General features: G+C 39.6%; 1 protein-coding gene across 1 annotated transcript in view; it reads right to left on the bottom strand.

Moving 5' to 3' along the window:
- Window positions 1-3,596: 3,596 nt before the first annotated feature.
- CLVS2 (clavesin 2) overlaps window positions 3,597-20,313 on the bottom strand; it is a 45,907-nt gene continuing 29,190 nt past the window's right edge. The window contains exons 3-5 of the mRNA XM_081945625.1: window positions 8,981-9,091; window positions 6,952-7,172; window positions 3,597-3,805 (exon numbers count right to left, since the gene is read on the bottom strand). Of these exons, the coding sequence (XP_081801751.1) occupies window positions 3,718-3,805; window positions 6,952-7,172; window positions 8,981-9,091 (420 nt within the window). The 3' untranslated portion in view covers window positions 3,597-3,717. The remainder of the gene's footprint in view (window positions 3,806-6,951; window positions 7,173-8,980; window positions 9,092-20,313) is intronic.

Raw genomic sequence — 20,313 nt, 5'->3', positions numbered from 1 at the left:
TTTAATCACATTTTCACTCCAGCCCAATGATCCACAGAAGGATCATTCATTGCACTCCTTTCTGGATTAATCTTCACAACTGGCTTTTGAATGGCATTATTCCAAAAAATTGGGCAGAGCCAGAATACTAAATTTGATTTAATTAATCTAGATGAAATGGATAAATTAAGATATAATTAAAATTAATTAGAGTTAATGAACTACATCAAATATAACTCTCTACATATTAAACATTTTCTGTCTTCTGTTCATAATTAACATTATGATGTAATTTGTAAAGGTATTTTGATGGCTGCCTTCAAAATCTTGCAAAATCACAGGTAGTACATTGACAAGCTGAGGGGTTTTGTTCTGTTCTTATATTACAGGAGGGAAATGCATTTGTATAATTATCACTTGTCTTGCTGAGCATTATATCCAAAAAGAATTTTTTTCCACGATCCTAATTCTACCAGGTTATAGGACAGATATCCCTTGTTTTAGCAACTGTTCAATGTTACAATAGCACAAAATGACTTACGACTATTTTTTACACGTACAACTATTGCAGCATCCTCATGTCATGTGATTAAAATTCAGATGCTCGGCAACTGACTCATATTTATGACGGTTGTAGTATCCCAGGGTCATGCAATCACTTTCTAACAAGCAAAGTCAATGGAGAAGCCAGATTCACTTAGCAACTGGGTTACTAACTTAGCAACTGCAGTGATTCACGTAATAATTGTGCCAAGAAAAGTCGTTAAGTGGGGCAAAATTCAATAAATGGCTTCCTTTGCAGCAGAAATTTTGGGTTCAATTGCAATCGTAAGTAGAGGACTACCTGTACCAAGGTCTACCATCTATTTTTTACTCCTATAAAGCCTTATATAGTTGGTGCTCAGAAGAGTTTTAAGTTCAAGAATCTTCAAAGGACAAATATAAACTGACCTACTAGCATGAAATTACACTGGGAAAGAACAGACATGTGAAGTTTTTCCTTCTGACGGGGAAGATACAAGAAGATAGGTTAAAACCAAAACTAGATGCCAAGAAACTGGCCATTTTCTTTTTCTCTAAAACAGTAAAGTATTAATGTGACAAATATGCTTCAAAACATGATTTATATAAGCACCTGACTAAAGGAAATAGACTGGTCGCTATTGCCAGTTCATTCTCTTCTTAGCAGTAATTCTGAATGCATTGACACGTTCTCCAATGCCTCAGCAAGCGACCACACATAGCATCCATGGCTGACCACAGAAATGAAGTAAGAGTAAATCTGATTAATATTTGGATGAGAGACCCTCAGGATATCTCCAACTATCAACTAAACTAGGAAATAAAAATAAAGAAATGAAAAAGAAGGCAGTAGCAGTGATTTTTCAGGAAAAAGTCATGGATAATCACCACGAGTCAAGCTCAATGTGAAGGAGACATAACTTTTTGTTTACTTTTTGTAATCCTTCCAAGGAAGCTGAAGCAGAGCCTAAGAGAGGCAAGTGTTGTTTGAGAAACATGCCTTGAACGCTGATGTGATCAGCATCAGTCTTGCTAAATCATTTCTACCAGTAGCGATCACTTCTGATCCGCTGATTCCAACATTCTTCCACTGAGAATTTTCTACTTAATACGGTACATAGGACATTTTGGATGTAGAAGGTATACATTCCTAGTGCAACTTTCCCACTGTAGCCTTATGCTCACCCCTACAAGGATCCCCCTGGACACAAGAGAAATGGAACTTTATGCTGCAACTTTGTACGTAGCCCTATACCACCAAAATGTTATTAAATCATAACACAATCAAGTTAATGTCTGTGAATATGAAGAACACGAGTGTCAAAATGTACCCAGGTTAAAGAGAAATTAAGGCAAATGCACCTTTCTTATCCTAGCATTCGACTGCACTCAAAATGGTCTAGCGTGTACTACAGCCTCACATTATATTAATAGTAATTTGTAATGGGAAATGGCCAGAAAACATGTTTCTATTGAAAAGACTAAGCATCTGAATCAAACAACAATGGTAGAGCCAACATGAGATGTAATAGTCCATCCATCAACTATTGCCTGCAGAGGTAATCTCTAAATGGAGCAGAATGCTCACAGCATACTCATGCTTTTTTTTTTTCAATCAAAGATCTTTAAAACTAGGATTACAATGAATCCCAAAATGGTCAAGGATCTCAAGTGTTTTAAACTGATTAATAAGTCCTTGAAAGCTTATTCGTAACATTTTTTTTTGCAAACAAGAGATCTTGTCATTCCTGTTCAACTGTACTGTAATATTAAATCTTTCTGAAGGAAAGATAGTTGTAGGGTGCAATTCTTGTTTTGATGTACAGCAGAAATACACATGCATATCAGCACAATCAAAGATGAAGACACACTCCTAAACTACAGTCCACTTCAGGTACTGTTTGATCTTCTGAGGTAAAAATGTTATTTCAGTCTAATATGGCACATATCTCATCTACACAATTACATCACAAACAAAAGATGGCCTTAGCATGGCATGGCATCACACCATTCTTCTAACAATTAGGTTTTGCTCCAAGTAGGATGATGTACTTAATATTTTACTAAGTTAACAATGACATTGCCTTAATATACAATATATAATAAACTCTAAACACACCAAATAGGTATGATTTTTTTTATAAATCCTTGATTAAATATACTTATCTACCAATGACACTTTATATGTATAGAGACTGGTAAAAATATATAGATATGTATCCAGACTTTTGTTTCGAACAATTTAGAAATCATTCATCCATCTGCGAAGTCGAAGGAGCAGAGGATTATGAAATAGGTTCCACAAGGATAAAGTTCTCAACATGGAACCTAAATGAGGCTTCTTTCATGTTCAGGAACCAAACAGCTCTCAAAATACAGACTGTGAAAACCAGATGTCTCCAAAAATATACCAGCGAATGGTATTTAGCTCCTTGTCTCTATAACTATTTCTTTTCTTTCTTTCTTTCTTTCTTTCTTTCTTTCTTTCTTTCTTTCTTTCTTTCTTTCTTTCTTCTTCTTCTTCTTCTTCTTCTTCTTCTTCTTCTTCTTCTTCTTCTTCTTCTTCTTCTTCTTCTTCTTCTTCTTCTTCTTCTTCTTCTTCTTCTTCTTCTTCTTCTTCTTCTTCTTCTTCTTCTTCTTCTTCTTCCCCACAGTGAATTATTTTATAATCCCTGTGATGAGCTCTGGCAAGGTTTATGGCAATCTTTTAAACCAGCAAATCTGAGTTACAATGCCTACAGATCTTACCTTGCTAAATGGAATCTGCGAGAAACGAATGAAGCCGTGTGGCAGCTGAAATATGGCTTTGTATAAAAAGGATGACATCTGTGTAGGGTCTGATTTTCTGTTTTTTGTCTGAGTTCATTCTGTTCTTTTACAGTGCCTTCATCTGGCACGTTAATGGCCACTTTATTTATTTTTTCTTTACTATATAATTCCTATCGTTACTTACAAATGCACAGCGAAGGAAATGACTATTTACAAACAGGTTGGCACTTAAGAGAATATATTATTGATATTTTCTCCTGTTTATTTCCCCCACCCCACCCTGTTTTCCAGCTCAGTGGTAGCTAGGATGCCTGGCAAAACCTGCTGCCTCATTAGAATATGCTACGTTAACATGAAAAATAGGATTCCGACTTGTACATTCTTTCTCAATGGATGGCTCTGAAAAGCAATACCTTCCACCCTAATTCATATTTGATGCTCAGACGGCTAGTCAAGCGAAAGCAAGGGCTGCATGTTTTCTTCTTCGTTTTTATCCATGCGCTTCAGCACTCCGGGGTCCACCACAGATTGAGACCTAGAAAAACATTAAGCAGAGGCCTATTGTGACTCATTTTAGCAACAACAAAAAGGCAAGCTCCTTCGCATTTAAAAAAAAGCAAGACTGCAACCAGAAAATATGCTTGGGGAATATGATGGATGATGCAAGACCCTCCTGAAAAGAAATCCAGCCATGTTTCGTAAAACAGCGATGGAAAAAAAAGTGATTTTAAGGTCAGGTTTGGCCAGCAGGCTTCTCTTTTCAGTCCATTGTGGCTTTTGCTGACATGCATTCCCCACCTAAATGCCAACCTTCTCTTTTTTAAAAAAAAGAAGCTGGTTTGCTTTGAAGCTGCCACTTCCAGATGGGTGGGAGTGATTTTCTTCCCAGTTACCTCCCTCCTACCTTGCCTTTGCCATTAGAGGAGGCAAAGGCTGAATGAAGTTTGATTCCATGTTGCTAGGGAGCACTTTTCTGCCTCTCATTTTGTATGGCTCCTGCTCTTCATTCCCAGGAGCCCTTCACTCAAAAGTCTTCATTATAGCTGGGAAGACAAGTTGATGAACTAGAAAAAAGTGCATCTGAAAGTTTACAGCTGAAAGTCTTCTGAGGAATGGGCAAAGGTTGGTTAGGGGACAGTCTTTTACATATGCCATCCATCTGAAAGAGGGTTCTGGGGGGGGGATAGGGAGGGGTTCCGTCAAAAGGTGGCAGGCAATTGACAGCTTGCGCAGAATGACATTCTTATGAGGGACAGTCCACAGCTTACTGTGCATGAAATTGCACATGAATACTGTACGTGAAAAGGGTGTCAAGGGCTCTGTTACAAAATAAGATCTAAAAGAGGGCATTGCAGCACTTGCCCAAAGGGGTGTGGGCAGTTCAAGTAGAATTAGGCATGGATGCTGTCCTTCAGCAAAGTTCAGCTCTGCAAACTTGCAATATTTCACAGTTTAGCAGCTCAGCAACAAACTGCAACAATTGTGGACCCATGAGGCTCTTCTACAGTATATGCAGATCTCAACATAGAAGTGCATAGGGAAAGGGAAAGGTTCCCTTTGCACTGTCTGAAACGGTATAGGGTTTCCTGCCTAGGCAGGGGGTTAGACTAGAAGACCTCCAAGGTCCCTTCCAACTCTACTATTGTATTGTATTGTATATGTGCTAGTTGTTCCCAATTCTAGTGGGTGGTACTCATCTCCTTTCAAAGCTGAAGAGCCAGGGCTATCTGAAGACGTCTCCACGGTCATGTGGCCGGCATGCCTAAATGGCAAAGGCGATGGAATACTGTTATGTTCGCACCAAAGGTGGTTCCTATTTTTCTATTTGCATTTTTACGGGCTTTTGAACTGCTAGATTGGCAGAAGCTGGGACAAATAACGGGAGCTCACTCTGTTACAGTGCTAGGGATTTGAACTGCCGAACTGCCGACCTTTCTGATCGACAAGCTCAGCGTCCTAGCCACTGAGCTACCGCGTTCCTATAGAAGTGCATATCTATGTGCAATTCCTTCCCCAGTAATACTACTTAACTTGTTATTGAAAAAATTGTACGGCATCTGTATAAATGGGGTGGGAGATGCAAGTTGGTATGATGAATGCATGCTAACTATACCCTTGTGCACGCTAAGCACAGGTTTTCCTTGCTTTGTGCTGAGGTCATGTTCCTGCCTAAAGTAAATTCACCTAGTGAAAAGCGAGGAAAATCTGTGTATGCATGAGAAAACATGTCTGCTTGTTTATGTGGGTTTCAAGCTCTCAGCTTCAAAGCTGACCTTTATAACTGGTTTTCCCACTCCCCCTCATCCTTAAATGGTCCCCTTTGTCCATTTTATTTTCATTGTCTAAATCAATGTTTCTCAATCTCGGCTCCAAAGCTGGCTGGGGAATTCTGGGAGTTGAAGACCACATGTCTTAAAGGGGCCAAGGTTGAGAAACTCTGGTCTAAATGGATGATAATGGCATTCTAACAATTGGAAACCAATTGGTGGATGTTCTGGCCTCCACATTCAGAAGCTAGAGATCATGAAGTGAAAAATGAATGACAGCTGTCAGCAAATGCAGAGGGATTACTAATCCACAATGAGGGGGCGGGGAAAGGGAAAGGATAAGCAACAAGGACAGTTGAGAGGGCTCAGTCCAAGGCCCTGGAGAGCATATGCTTCACTAAAGTTTTTAGTTTCTTTAATTTCTAGGGAAGATAAGCAGGGTGGTTTGTGCAGGTACAGCAAATTTCCCAGGTCTGATAAATTTGCAAAAATAGTTTTTCGCCCTCTCTCCTTTTTTTGGTGAAACTGTCTGAAGAATGAAAAGTTGGTCTTCTCTCTGATTATCCACAAGTACAATGGTGTGTAGATGCCTTGTAAATGTATCTCTGGAGTAGTATAAAGGTAAATGTAAAGGTTCCCCTGCACATACGTGTTAATTGTTTCCAGCTCTAGGGGGCGGTGCTCATCTCCGTTTCTAAGCCAAAGAGCCAACGCTGACCAAAAATGTCTCTGTGGTCATATGGCCAGCATGACTAAGCGCCGAAGGCACACAGAGCACTGTTACCTTCCCACCAAAAGTGGTCCTTATTTTTCTACTTGCATGCTTTCGAACTGCTAGGTTGGCAGAAGCTAGGACAAGTAATGGGAGCTCATTCCGTTATGCAGCGCTAGGGATTTGAACCGCCAAACTGCCGACCTTCTGATCAATAAGCTCAGCATCTTATCCACTGATCCACCTCGTCCCTTGAGCCCTTGAGAGTAGTATACAGTATCCCTATATCCAGAGAATGAGCATCTTCAACCATAGTACTGTTTTATTTCCTCCGCTATGCCCTCTTTCTCCTCCTATATAGAGAAAGGGAGTTTTATGCTTACAAATGGGAGCTGAAATCACCTTTTCTGATCTGAGCAAGATTGGAAGCCATTCTTTAGTCTTCCATTAGAGAAGGACTGAAGGGGAGTTGAGTTGCCTTCCAAGCAAAGAAAAGAATTCCAGAGGATGGAATTCAAGGAGGAGAGAAGGAGTTCCAGATGGCCATGTGAGCCATTTAATTCAAAGGTTTACTTAGTTCCCCATCCGTAATTATTTGGAATGGCCCCATAATGTAAGAGAGAAGTGTCAGTATTTAAGAACTGGTAAATGGGAGATCACCTAGTCATTTCTTGTTTCAGAAGAAAGACATCATTAACTTACCTCTTCATGGATTTGGGTGAGAGTTCCTTTTCAACTTCTTTTGCAGACGTGTTATAGGAGTCCACACTATATTCACTGTCATCATCATACTCGTGATCGAGCAGCGTTCTTGCCCATGTGCCCATGTCATAAGGTGGAAGCATTCCTCCGAATTCAGAAGGGAGAATTTCAGGATGAATCAACTGGTGCAGACTGTTGAGGTTGTTTCCATGGAGAAATATCTAGGGGAAAGAGGAATATAATACATTGTAAAATTATCAGAATCTATAAAAATAAATGTAGCTATCTGGATAAGCTGGGCAGCTCAAAGATGTGGTTTTTAACCACAGAAGAGTTCCCAAATGTTTCAGAAGATTTTTAAAAATTCTATTGGTTACCTAAAGATGAGAGATTACTCCTGTGTCTACTTCCAAATAGCATCTGGAATCCATTGAAAATGAATCTGGTTCTATAATCCAAATAGCTTTAAGTAACTCCTCCTCAAATGTACAAGGCAAATTATGGGGAACATCCAAGCTATTTTGGACTATGAGATGTCAGAGTGCTTGATGCTCAAAGGGGAAAATAGTACATACCTAACTTGTCATTGCTATGTAGGAACTTTTTAAATGGATTCTTAAGGCTTTCAGCCCCCTTCAAGGATTACTAACATATTTGTAAAGAGGCTTATGCACCCAATGATTTAGAAGAGTTAGGATCACCCAAGTTCACAATACAGTGAAAAGGGCAGAATGATAAAAATATATTACATTGGCACAATACAAGATCCACCCCACTGGCAGTGCACCATGAAATTACACACATATCCAACAGGGACAGAGTTTGAGATCCAATGGTACAATGCATCTCTCCCCATTTTGATCTGAAGCCTTCAGATGCCCATGATCCACTGAATAACAAAAAGATTACTAACTATGCTTTATTAATTATCCAAAAGGTTTTAACCAGGTAGACCACAACAAATTTTGGTTAGCCCTTAAAAGCATGAGTATACCCAGGCCTTTCCTTCTGCTTTATTGAAGAATGTGTATGGGGATCAGGAAGTAACAATTGGAATGGAAGACTAAGCAACAATTTAAAAAAAGAGATCAGTGGAAGACAAGGTGATTGGATAATATCACTGATGATAGAAGCAACAGCGTACAAAAATTCAACGAGGTTCCTGACAGACAGTCCTGTTAGTAGAAGGGTACCCATTAGGTCACAAATAGAAGCAACTGGAAACCGAAGAACGTAACTGCCTTCAGCTTCTATAGAATTTGGTATTATGCTTCCAAAGAGCAAGCTTATTAAATTCTCCATTTCAAGATGCTTTTGAAACTGAGCCACAGCTAAAAGAAAGAGACCTTGGGATTTTAGTAAGAGGCATGGTTTTTGGGTGAATGTATGCAGGTCAATCTGTGTATGGGTTTCCTGGTGTTTTCACCTTCTGCTTAGGATCTAATTCAAAGCAGAATAATGTTTTTAAAGCTATTTTTACATGCTGCATTGATAAGCATCAGACAACAAATACAGAAACAAAGTCTCTAGAATCTCTAGAGTGCAACCATCGCTAATGTTTAAGCTGCTGGATGAGATTCCAGTGAACACATCTGTCATGGACTGAGTAAATATATAGCAATGATACTTTTTACCAAGATTACAGAGCTTAATTCTCCCATTTCAGAACAGTGTTTTTAAGATGAACCAAGTCTGCTTAGGCAGCTGTGTAAATAACTATTCAGCTTTTAATAAATGGGTCTGACTTGTGTCGTTCATCGAAAATCCTTTTTTATCCTTTTGCTGTGTTCTAAAATGTGTTAGTATTTGTATGTACACGGGGAGCTTATGCATCAGAGACAAATTCCTTACGTCACCAATCCCGCTTGTCCAACAAAGAATATTCTAATACGATTAATGTTTTATTTGATGTTATAATTAAAGTCGCAAAACAAGACACTGAAACATGTATTTGTTCTTTAGTTTTCAAGGCCGTCAGTCCTTTGATAAAGTTATGAAATACGATGGAAACAAAGATGAATAAAATTACCCTCTTCCTTGTCTTCTCCTTTAAAAATGGACGTATGACTGTATAAAGGGCATGGATGTACCATGGCTGATTGACAAAATGAATCCCTCCAAATCGAGCTGGGAAACTGTCCTAGAAGAGAACATAAAACAAACAGTAGATATTTTATCTTATTTGTCACTTTCTCTATATCTTTAGCACTGCTGTGAAAACAGGTAGTGCTCCACTTACGACCACAATTGACCCCAACATTTCTGTTGCTAAGCGGGACAGTTGTTAAGTGAGTTTTGCCCCATTTTATGATCTTTCTTGCCACAGTTGTTAAGTGAATCACTTAAGTTGTTAAGTTAGTAATGCGGCTGTAAAGTGAATCTGTCTTTTCCATTGAAGTTGCTTCTCAAAAGATCAGAAAAGGGGATCCCATCATCCCGGGAAACTGCAGCTGTCATAAATATGAGACAGTTGGCAAGCGTCAGAATTTTGATCACGTGGCCATGGGATGCTGCAATGTTTGCATGAAAAATGGTTATAAGTCACTTTTTTTTAGTGCTATTCTAATTTTGGTAAGTAAATGAACGGTTGTAAGTTGAGGACTACCTATATAGGATCATATAAATTCATCCTCACAATAAACTTGTAGCCAGGTTTCACTATAACGATTAGGATACAAACCATTACAGATAAGCTTTTTGCTTAAGATCACGTCTTCAGACTTTTGCAAGCTCATCAAACAAAAGTTGTCTTCCACTCCAGGACGGTAATTCTGTAGCCAGCTCAGAGGTGGGTTCCTGCCAGTTCCTGCCAGTTCGGTGCATGCAAAAAGTTTCCGTACATGTGCTCACTTACACACACGCCACATTTTATTTGCACATTTGCAAATTAAAAGGTCTGCGCATGAACAAAACCTTAAAAAACAGGGGGTGGGGAATTGCAATGAAAATGTTCTGCACATGTGCAGAATTGAAAAACAAGATGGCGCTGCCATAGGAGAACCGGTTTGTGGGCATAGCAGGCCTGGATTGCTACCAGTTCCAGCGACCCAAGCCACCAAGCTACTACCTATTCAGCCGAACAGGTCTGAACAGGTAGGAACCCACCTCTGATCCAGCAAGTAATTTGGGGAAAGAATTCTAATAGAGAGAGAGGAGGTTTTCTACCAAGCAATAATGCACTTATTTTCAGTCTATATTATTTGCCACCGTATAAACTTTCCATTTTATATGCACAAATCTACATGCATTTATTTTTATTTGAAATAACGACAATGCTTTTACATACAGTATGCTATTAACCATCTTAGGAATGATTTATTAAAACTTGGAGGAGGGAAGAAGAGGATTTAAATGCTTCAATAAATTAAAACAGCAACTTGATTATTCCATGTTAAATTATGTATGCATATAACCGTTGGGTTTCAGTTGACTAACCGAAGTGTGAACACTGCATGCTTATTTGTCATTATCTTTCTTAGTTCTCAGCTGAACACCTCCAGTGAGGTTTTTCATAGTGTGTTCTGTTGTTCGATGGCCCCTGGTGTCAAGAAATTAATCTAAATATTTGTCCTAAACTTCCTTTGTTTTCATTTCAATCTTCCTCCTTCAATCATTTCAATCCTCTAATCTTCTTCTGCTCTGAATTTAAGAATAGAACTGTCCTTTATTGTAAGTAAAACCTTGTAGTTTGTTGAAAATTGTGACGACATCTTACCCCAGTCATCTGTTTTATAAATTAAAAATTAAAGCTTTTCAAAACCCTCAATAATCAGCTTGATAGTTAGCCCCCTTATCTTGACATACCTCTTCCACTCCACTTCAACTTCTTCATCTCTCTTTTAAACAAATATCCTACCAAGAACTGGACACAGTACTCCAAATGCAGATTAATCAGTAGAGTAAAGATGGCATAGTCAGGAGTGGTATTCACTTACTTTTCCTACCGGTTTGCAAATGTGAGTGCTCACTTTGCTCGCACACGCCCCATCGATGCATGCACACAACCATCCATGCATGCACTTTGCTCGCGCGTGTGGCTTGCACACATGAGCGGGCTTGAAAATCTGCCTACATAGGACAGTGTAGAGCCAATTCAGGTGGGTGGACCCACCCACGATTTCCACTACTGGTTCAGGTGAACCGATCAGAACCGGCTGAATACCATCTCTGGGCAGTCTTAGAATCAATAGGCCCCAAGATCAGAGGTGCAATTCAGCCAGTTCCATCCAGTTCGGGCGAACCGGTAGCGATGGTGATGGGAGGCTCCACCCAGCCACCGGACATCATCACATCCTGTTTTTGATGCTCTGCCCATGCTTGGGAGGTCCTGCACATGCGTGTGCCCACATTTGTGAACCGGTAGCGAAGGCAAGTTGATTTCACCCCTGCCCAAGATCAGAGCCACTCAGTCTTTCCAGGATTCAGTTGAAACCTGTTGTTTTGCATCCAGATTCTTACAGTTCCCATACACCAAATAAGATGTTCATGGTATTGCTTAATTCAACAAAGGCTGAGATAGAGAGTTAGGTATCATCAGCATATTGATGATGAACTAACAAGCCGGTCTCATGTAAATATTGAAAAGAAGAGAGAGCACTGAAGTCTGCGGCCTACCTCCCCTTTCTAATCACGTCTAATATTAGATTATCAGTTTGTATCACAGGAAATTCTCCCCAGTTCAGTGAGTTCTATCAGTATTCTTGATTCAGCTATGTTGGTAAGTTGTCTGTTTCTTCAAAACTCTTAAAAGTGCTAACCTAAACTCTCAGAATATCTCGCAGCATATCTAGCTATTCTGAAGTACAAAGAAACTACACTTAACATTCATTAAATTTTACAATCAATTATTTTGCCCTGGAGATCCTTAGTTGTCTTTACATTTTCAATCTAAAATTGTTGAATGGAAATTATAGAAAAAGTCTTTTCCAATTCTCTCAATTCCACTGGTATTTTCCATTCCATGAATATTTTTGAGCTAAAATACAGCCCTTGACAGTCTTCCTGAATGATGGATCATGTATGTATGTATGTATGTATGTATGTATGTATGTATGTATGTATGTATCAGTGGTGGGATTCAAAAATTTTTACTACCGGTTCTGTGGGCATGGCTTGGTGGGTGCGACTTGGTGGGCATGGCAGGGGAAGAATACTGTAAAATCCCCATTTCCTCACAATCAGCTGGGACTTGGGAGGCAGAGAATAGATTGGGGCAGATCCAGTCAGAGGTGATATTTGCTGGTTCTCCGAACTACTCAAAATTTCTGTTACCGGTTCTCCAGAACTGGTCAGAACCTGCTGAATACCACTTCTGGTATGTATGTATGTATGTATGTATGTATGTATGTATGTATGTATGTATGTATGTATGTATGTACGTACTGACGTATGTTGCTATTATAAGGCAGAAGCGACTTGGGTGATCTCCAAATTTCTTCCAATCCTTACATTCCATGAAATTGTTATATGTGACATTTCACAACATTCCAGGGAACGTCTACCCTTTTCATTTTGGCAGAAATTAGGCTATATCAAGAATGACTTTTCTGATGTTTCTGAATTAACTATTTTTTTAAAAAAGCTATGGAATAGTTGCAGGATGTATGCTCAGCAAAAACAGAAAAAGCCAACCAATAAGGATATAAAAGAACAAGTTTGGCAAGAAAGTAATCTGGCAACATCTATTTATTTTTATCTCTATATTTTTCTCCCTGATCCTAGATGAAATCTGGAGCCCATAGGCCTTTTTATTCCAGGCTAATGGCTAACTCATCTACTTCTCTTCCATGGTACCATTTGAAAATGATGCTTGATGGGGCTACAGGTAGTCCTTGGCTTATAACCATTTGCTTAACAATCTTTCAAAGGTACAATGGTACTGAAAAAAAGTGACTTGGGACTGGTTCCTCCCACTTAATGATCATTGTAGCATCCTCAGCTGCATGATCAAAATTTAGTAGATTTCAAAAATCTACTAAAGGTATTATGGATACAACAAGGACAAGGGTAGCTGGCAAGTATTATTATTTTGAAGCTTTTAGAAGTATCAGCCTCACAGAGGTATCAATTGATAGCACAATGATATCAAGTGTTGATATTGTGACATCATTTTGAAAATATGATGAATTACATCATTTAGTTGCCCCCCCAAAAAACAATGCAACACCATTATTTTCACATGCAACATTACTTATGCTATAACAAACTGTGTGTTGTTATCAGCCTATTTTGCAATTTACATTTAATATATAGTGATTGACATAATACTGATCAAACCAAATCAATAAATGCCACACCCTTAAAAGAAATCTAGGAATATATAATCTAGAAGGGTTGGATGAAACACAACATAATGTGAACAATCCTATCTTCCATAGCTTCTGTCCCACCATCTGTTCCAAAGAGCCCTTCAACCTTGGCAGCTGATTGCGATATCCCACCACTCCTCCCATTTAAATGAGGACAGTGATTCCCTTAGCAGGAGGACTTAATTGGATATCACCCATATCTAAGGTCATTAGGTCTGCTACAAGTTCAAAATTGCCTCCAGCAAACAGCTGTTGTTGTACATTTTATTAGCTTTGGAACAAATGAAATGTATAATATATTTAATTATTTATGAAACAGAAGCTTGGAAAGATGAGTTGAATGAGATTGTGACAGTGACAAGCCTGGAAGAAATAGGTATTTTTGAGACACTCATTCATTTCCTAAAACTGTGGGGTGTCTGGGTGTTACAATAGTAAAATCTAATACAAAGAAAAGAACAAAAGAACAGAAAGAGTGAAAAGTGGGGAAAAAAAGAAAAATAAGAATATAATAAAAAGAAAAGAAATGTATGACTTCCAGCAGTTATCACAAGTATAAAAAATTTAGTAACTCTTCAACTGTCTAGTTACAAATATGTATCCCTTCATCCCATATCCCATCTCTTATAAATAAATTCATAAATCATAATCTTTTCAGTCCTTGTGACAGCAAAAAATTACTAGAAGGAACAACATCTTATTTTAACCTTTAACTCAATTGGCTTATTGGAAAACCAAGCTTTCCAAATAAATGCATTCTCTGATTTTTCTATGGGTATGCCTATATATTTCATTAAATTTCTGTTATTTGGGGAGTTTGGCCTTCTGAGAATAATTTTGAATGAAAAAGAACAGACAGTACAAGAAGTATGATTGCAGTTAAGGAGTCCATTAAGGACTGGCCAATGAGAAAAATCCCCTCAGAGGAAGCTAGAAGAAAACCTCCTTGGTAATTTTCCAGAATCATAGCAACCTGTTACTTATGAAAGAAATAATTATTGATTGGCAAGGGGCCAGACTAACACTTACTGTAGCAAAAGATAAGAATAAAAATGGAGGGGGAAAAAGATTCTTCCTTAGGGAGAGTAAGACAAGGATGGAAGATTTTCTTATCGTAAATGAAACACTATTACAGGTAATCTTCAATTTACAAGCATTTGTTTACCGACTATTTAAAGTTAAAATGGAACTGAAAATGTGATTGACAGCCATTGCAGGACCCCCATGGTCACGTGATCAAAATTTGGACTCTTGGTAACTGGCACTTACAACAGTTGCAGCATCCCAGGGTTATGTGATCACCATTTGAGACCTCCCTAGCCAGCTTCTGACAAGCGAAATCAAATGGCAGAAGCCAGATTCGCTTCACAATTTGCACAAGTTACTTAACATCTGCAGTCATTTCCTTAACAACCATGGCAAAAAGGTCATAAAATCAGAGGTGACTCACTTAACAACTGCCTTCCCTAACAAATCAGTTATGGTCCCAGTTTGGTCATACGTTGAGGACTACTTGTATAGAAGAAGTATAGTATAGAACAGTGTTGGCTAACCTTTTTGGCACCGAGTGCAGGGTAGTGTTGGAAACCAGAAAAGCAGCTCTTTGGCGCACATGCGCAGGAGCGCCAGAAACTAGAAGAGTAGCTCCCGGGCGTGCATGCACATGCCGGAAAGCTGAGCTTCTAGTTTCTGTCCCCTGTCTTCCGGTTTCCGGCGCATGCAAATACCAGCTGGCCGGTGTGAACCCAGAACAGCAACGGGCGAAAGCTGGTGTACCTGGAGAGATCGCTCTGCGTGCTACTTCTGGCACGCATGCCATAGGTTCGCCATCACAGGTATAGAAGTATAGAAGAAGTAAAAAATATTCTCCCTACTAAACCACAGAACAGGTTGCTAGGAAAGAGAACTAAGAGACGAGAGAGGTCAGCAGGAAAGGTTAAATGACAAAAAGAATAGTACCATGAGCTGACAATAAGTGATGTATACATATTAAAGTGAGAAAGAGACAGCAAATGTGAAGGAATTTTATGAGATTTGTGAAATGAGAGAGACATTTTTCACTTCTTCAGCAAGTTTTAGTTCAGGATTTGCTAGAGGCTTTGTATTACAGTATGGAAGGAAAGTCAGATAAGAGTTAAATTCTATCACTAAGAAAACAGGAGGAAATAATGAAGAAAATGAAGGCAGGAAGGGCACCTGATGGAAAGTTTATAGCAATGAAATATTAGATTTCAAAGAGAATAAACATGGAGATAAGAAAAGTAGAGAACAAGATAGAGTAAGTTTCTTTCAGAACCAGTAACGCAAGATAAGAACAAACGCTACAGAGTCTGTGTGTTGGCAACTCACTGAACACTCAGAAACCAATGTCTCAAAGGTGCTTTTTCAGGAGACAACTGGACTTTCTTGTTTTTTCTTTGAAGACATTTCACTTCTCATCCAAGGAGCTTCTTCAGCTCTGACAGGATAGTGGGGAATGGAAGGATTTACATTCCTTTCAGAAGAGCTGAGGAAGCTTCTTGGATGAGAAGTGAAACATCTTCAAAGAAAAAACAAGAAAGTCCAGTTGCCTCCTGAAAAAGCACCTTTGGGACAACCATGACCTGGATGACTGAGAATCTCTATAGACTTTGGAAACCAATGGGTTTCTTTGGGATTCAAAGGCAATAAGGTTAGATCAGAGTAAAAACGCCAAAGAGGATTTTACTGAATAAATGTTCAGGGAGTTAACAGAGAGAGATATACCAATCTTCATATCTTTAGCATGCCAGGAATCCCCAAAGCAGAACACCCTGAAGTTGGTATTTGTGCGGGAGTCTCTCAGGACTTTGGATCTATCTACATTGCGATAGACAACATTGAACAACTCTTTTCTTAACAGACAGAGAACATGCAAGACTTCCAGTGAGTCAACGCAAACTAATGCCTGCATTTTTCTCCAATCTGTGGATTATCAAAGCGTTAGGGCTGAAAAGACACCTGGATGCAAGAGCCAGACTGCCAAAATTCTCTCTAGTACAGAGAGAGATCTGGAGATTGTCGATATGTACTCCGAACAGCTGATTTTTGTGAGTAGAAATCAGGACAGCACCACAATCCCCCTTGTTTGTGAATCCATAATGTATCATGTAAGGTACAGTGAGCCATCTTAACACCTGGGCAAAACCATATGAAAATCAGCCATTTGGTCTTTAATTTAATGGGGTAAAGAGAGCTGGGAGATTGAATGGTGAGCTCTGGAAAGGAAATCCTATCTACTGCACAGGAAATTTTCCATTTACCAGTTGCGGAATTATGCTGGAAATCCTGTACAACCTTACTGAGAAGTAACTACCATCAAGTATTGGATTTTCTTCTGAGTAAATCATGCTGAACATCCATCAACTGCAATCTGGTCTATCCATAATGTGACTATATTTGCATCTGGTGAATCTGACTATCATTTTCAATTATTTTCACCTTATTGTTTTGTAGCAACTATGACAGGAGATTACTATAAGCCCTTTCTTATGACCTGTGCTCAAATCTAGGAAGGGATATCAATGTGGGAAAAGATGGCCTCTGGCATACAAAATAGAGACACATTCTGTGATCCATCTGTCACTGCTTTTCAGAAATATATAACAATGTACATGTATCTTCTCTCAGAGTTACCATCTGTTTATATGCCTCATTTAATAAAACTGGGTGTGTGTGTGTGTGTGTGATGGGTGTGCGTTTAATTGTTTTTTTCTCCATTCTTGTCTGATGCTTCTTCCATGGGAACATCACTTCTACAGCCTGACACGTTTGCTCTCTCAGTTGCTTTCTCGACATTTGCAGTTTTATTTGATTTTTTTTTCAAGGTCTGTTTTTAGTGTATTTGGCAAAAAGGAAAATCTGGAATGTTTTAACAATAAAGTACTTCCTGCCTTTCATTACAAAGCACGAGTAGGCTTTAATTTATTCTCGTGATAATAAATAATTTGGGAAATGGGAGGGGGGAGAATAAGTTTGGGAAATGGGAGGAAATGCTTCCTAAAACAAAGTCAGATAAGAGTGGCCATAGCCCAAAACTGCATAATGGGTAGAGGAAGAAGCTCAGAAGGGACTCATCCCCAAGTTCTCAGAGCATAAAGGAAATGGTAGGAGATTTGTACTTTCAGATTATTAAATATTAATTAATTAATTAAATTTATATAGCCAGCCATCCCATGAGAAATGATTCTAGGCAGCGTACAACAGCCATCTGGGGATGACTAATACAGCTTTACAGTGAAGTAGAATTCATTCCCCTAGTTGTGTTTCCTGTCTGGTCTATCAGGGAAGGCTGACAGAGGCATACATAGTGCCCCCTCCTATTTTTCTCACGACAACCAGGTTGGTAAGTTGGGCTAAGAGAGTGTGGCTAGTTCAAGGTTACCTACTGAAATTTTATGTCTGAGAATGAAGAGGAGTTGGGGTCTCCTCACTCTTAGCCTAACACCTTAGTCCAAGGGTGTCAGACTTGATTTAATTGAGGGCCACATCAGGGTTGTGTTTGACCTTCGGGGCTGGGGTAGGCATGGCCAGCTTGGTGTCACTCGTGTCAGGGCGCCTATGGTGACCTGAGTGCTCTGCCAGTGAAAACAGACTGCTGAGCTGTGTTTTCAGCTCAAATGGCCTCCTGCAACCCTCTGCCAGTGAAAACGGAGTATGGAGGTGCTGCCCATGACCCTTGTGAGCTCTGTTTTTGGCTGCTATAGCTTCCTGCAACCCTCTGCCAGTGAAGACGGAGCTCAGGAAGGCCGCATACAGCCCTCCCAAGCTCCATTTTCATTGGCAGAGGTCCCTCAGTGTTTTCCAGGGCAGCCCCACAGGCCAGATCTAAGTATCTTGTGCGCCGGATCTGGCCCCTGGTCTTGAGTTTGACACCCTTTAGTCAGTACACCACACAGGCCTTATGATAAGCACATTGACAAGTCAGTGAGATATAATAGCAACGTTCGTTCTCAGCCATGGAAGCTCAGTGGATGCCTTTGGACCAGACATTATTTCTCAGCCTATCCTTCCTCACAAAGTGGTTATGATGAAAAAATAAAAATGAAATAATGAAAAGAGGGAATGTATGTATTCTCCCTTGATCACCAGCACAGAAATTAGAATAACATCTAAAAAAATAAAGGCAAGACCTTAAAATGTTCCTTAAAGTCTCAGGAAAACCTATGGCACTTAACGTTGGTATAATATATTTGGGGGGAATTATTTACTTACAAAACTGTGGGGAGCCGTCTTGTTACATTCTAATCTAATAGATTTCTTTTAACTTCAGTTATGCTATTGCTGTCCAGAGGCCCCTGAGTGCTGAAACACAATAACAAGTAGTTCATGCATCAAATCTGTCCCTGTTGACAAAATAGGGCTCTCAAAATTCCCAGAAAATTGCTTTCAAGTTAACTGAATAAATCCAAGCTGAAACCAAACCAAAGCTCCATTTTGGGACCATTTTATGAGAAGTCAAAGTTGAATTCCTGTGCATAGGAAATCTGCTTAGAATTGCAGCCTACATCAAGAGTCAGTGGCATTTCAAGCAATGACATGAATGATCAATGAGAGCCACACATCAACAGAAGAGCAAATGTTCTGCTTGCTGAATATTCAGATGAGTCTCATCTGAAACTCTAAAAAGTGAATGCTGATCAGCATACATAATATGGAGTTGGTAGGACTAAAAACATCTAACTCAATAAAAGCCGGATTTCTACTATTCATCTGGGTTGTAACTGCTGTGGCACACAAAGCTCAGTTACACAGTAAGAGCTGTCTAATCTTTATATTATGCATTCATTGAGGAAATCTGTAGAATATGTGATTTGCACAAAGAAAGTCCTAGGCTTAATTCTTGATATTGAGGATCCAATTTAAATGATTTCAGGTATCAAGGCTGGGAAATGATTCTGCCTGAGACTATGAAGAGCCAGTGCATGCTAGATATGACAAACCAGGACCAGATAACCCAAATGTTTACATTGTGTTCCTACTTAAAAAGAAATGTGCACTTCCGTCAGTGGTGGGTTTCAAAATTTTTTAGAACCTCTTCTGTAGGTGTGGCCTGCTTTGTGGGAGTGGCTTGCCAGCCATGTGACTGGGTGGGAATGGCTTGCCAGCCATGTGACCGAGTGGGAGTGGCTTGACAGTCATGTGACTGGGTGGGCGTGGCCAACTTGTAAAATGTGGTGAAACTCACTTAACAACGCTCTTGCTTAGTAACCAAAATGTTGGCTCAGAAACTCTGGCATTTGAAGCACGCAAGTCTTAAAGCTGTCAAGTTGCAAGACCCTTGCACCCCTAACCCTTTAGAAAAAAAAACCCCAGGGGTGTTCAAACTTGACAGCTTTAAGACTTGTGGACTTCAACTCCCAGAATTCCTCCTCCAGTCATATTGGCTCAGGTACTCTGGCATTGAAGTGTGCAAGTCTTAAAGCTGTCAAGTTACAAGACCCTTGCACCCCTACCCTTTAGAAAAAACCCCCCAGGGATGTTCAAACGTGACAGCTTTAAGACTTTAAGGTTTAGATAGGACTCTTACAGGTGGGCGGGGTGATTGGTGAGCCAGCCAATCAGTGAGCGGCAGGTGGGGCAAGCGTGGTGTGGATGGGTGGGGGGAGGAAGCTGGAACCAGTTCTAAACGGCATGGTAGATTTGTGGAACCTCTTCTATAGAAGAGGTTAGAACTGGCAGGAACCCACCCCTGACCATGTGTTATCATGATCAGAATATATTCCTTTGCAAATACCCAATAGATGACCAAAAGAGGCTGTTCTAATGTACAATAGTACACTGTGTTTTACAGAGGATGTCACAGAATATTTTGGAAATCACAGCAGAAGGAAAGCCCTTACATAAATTCCTCCATCTTGATGTGTTGCGGGGAAAGATTGAGCTAAAATCTCAATATAAAATATGGTGGGCATACAAAGGTACACTTAAGTTAATGAATCGTGCTTCACTGACTCTGTTTTTCTCTAATTGTGATTGTGGTTTCTGACCCAAATATTTATCTGTAGCATTCTACTACTGGTCTCTTTCTTCCTGC

The sequence above is a fragment of the Natrix helvetica genome (genome assembly GCF_964273705.1).
Source record: "Natrix helvetica genome assembly, chromosome: 2".
Lineage (NCBI taxonomy): Eukaryota > Metazoa > Chordata > Lepidosauria > Squamata > Natricidae > Natrix > Natrix helvetica.
Note: the sequence above shows the minus strand (reverse complement) of the source record. Positions and strands in the feature narration are given on the sequence as shown.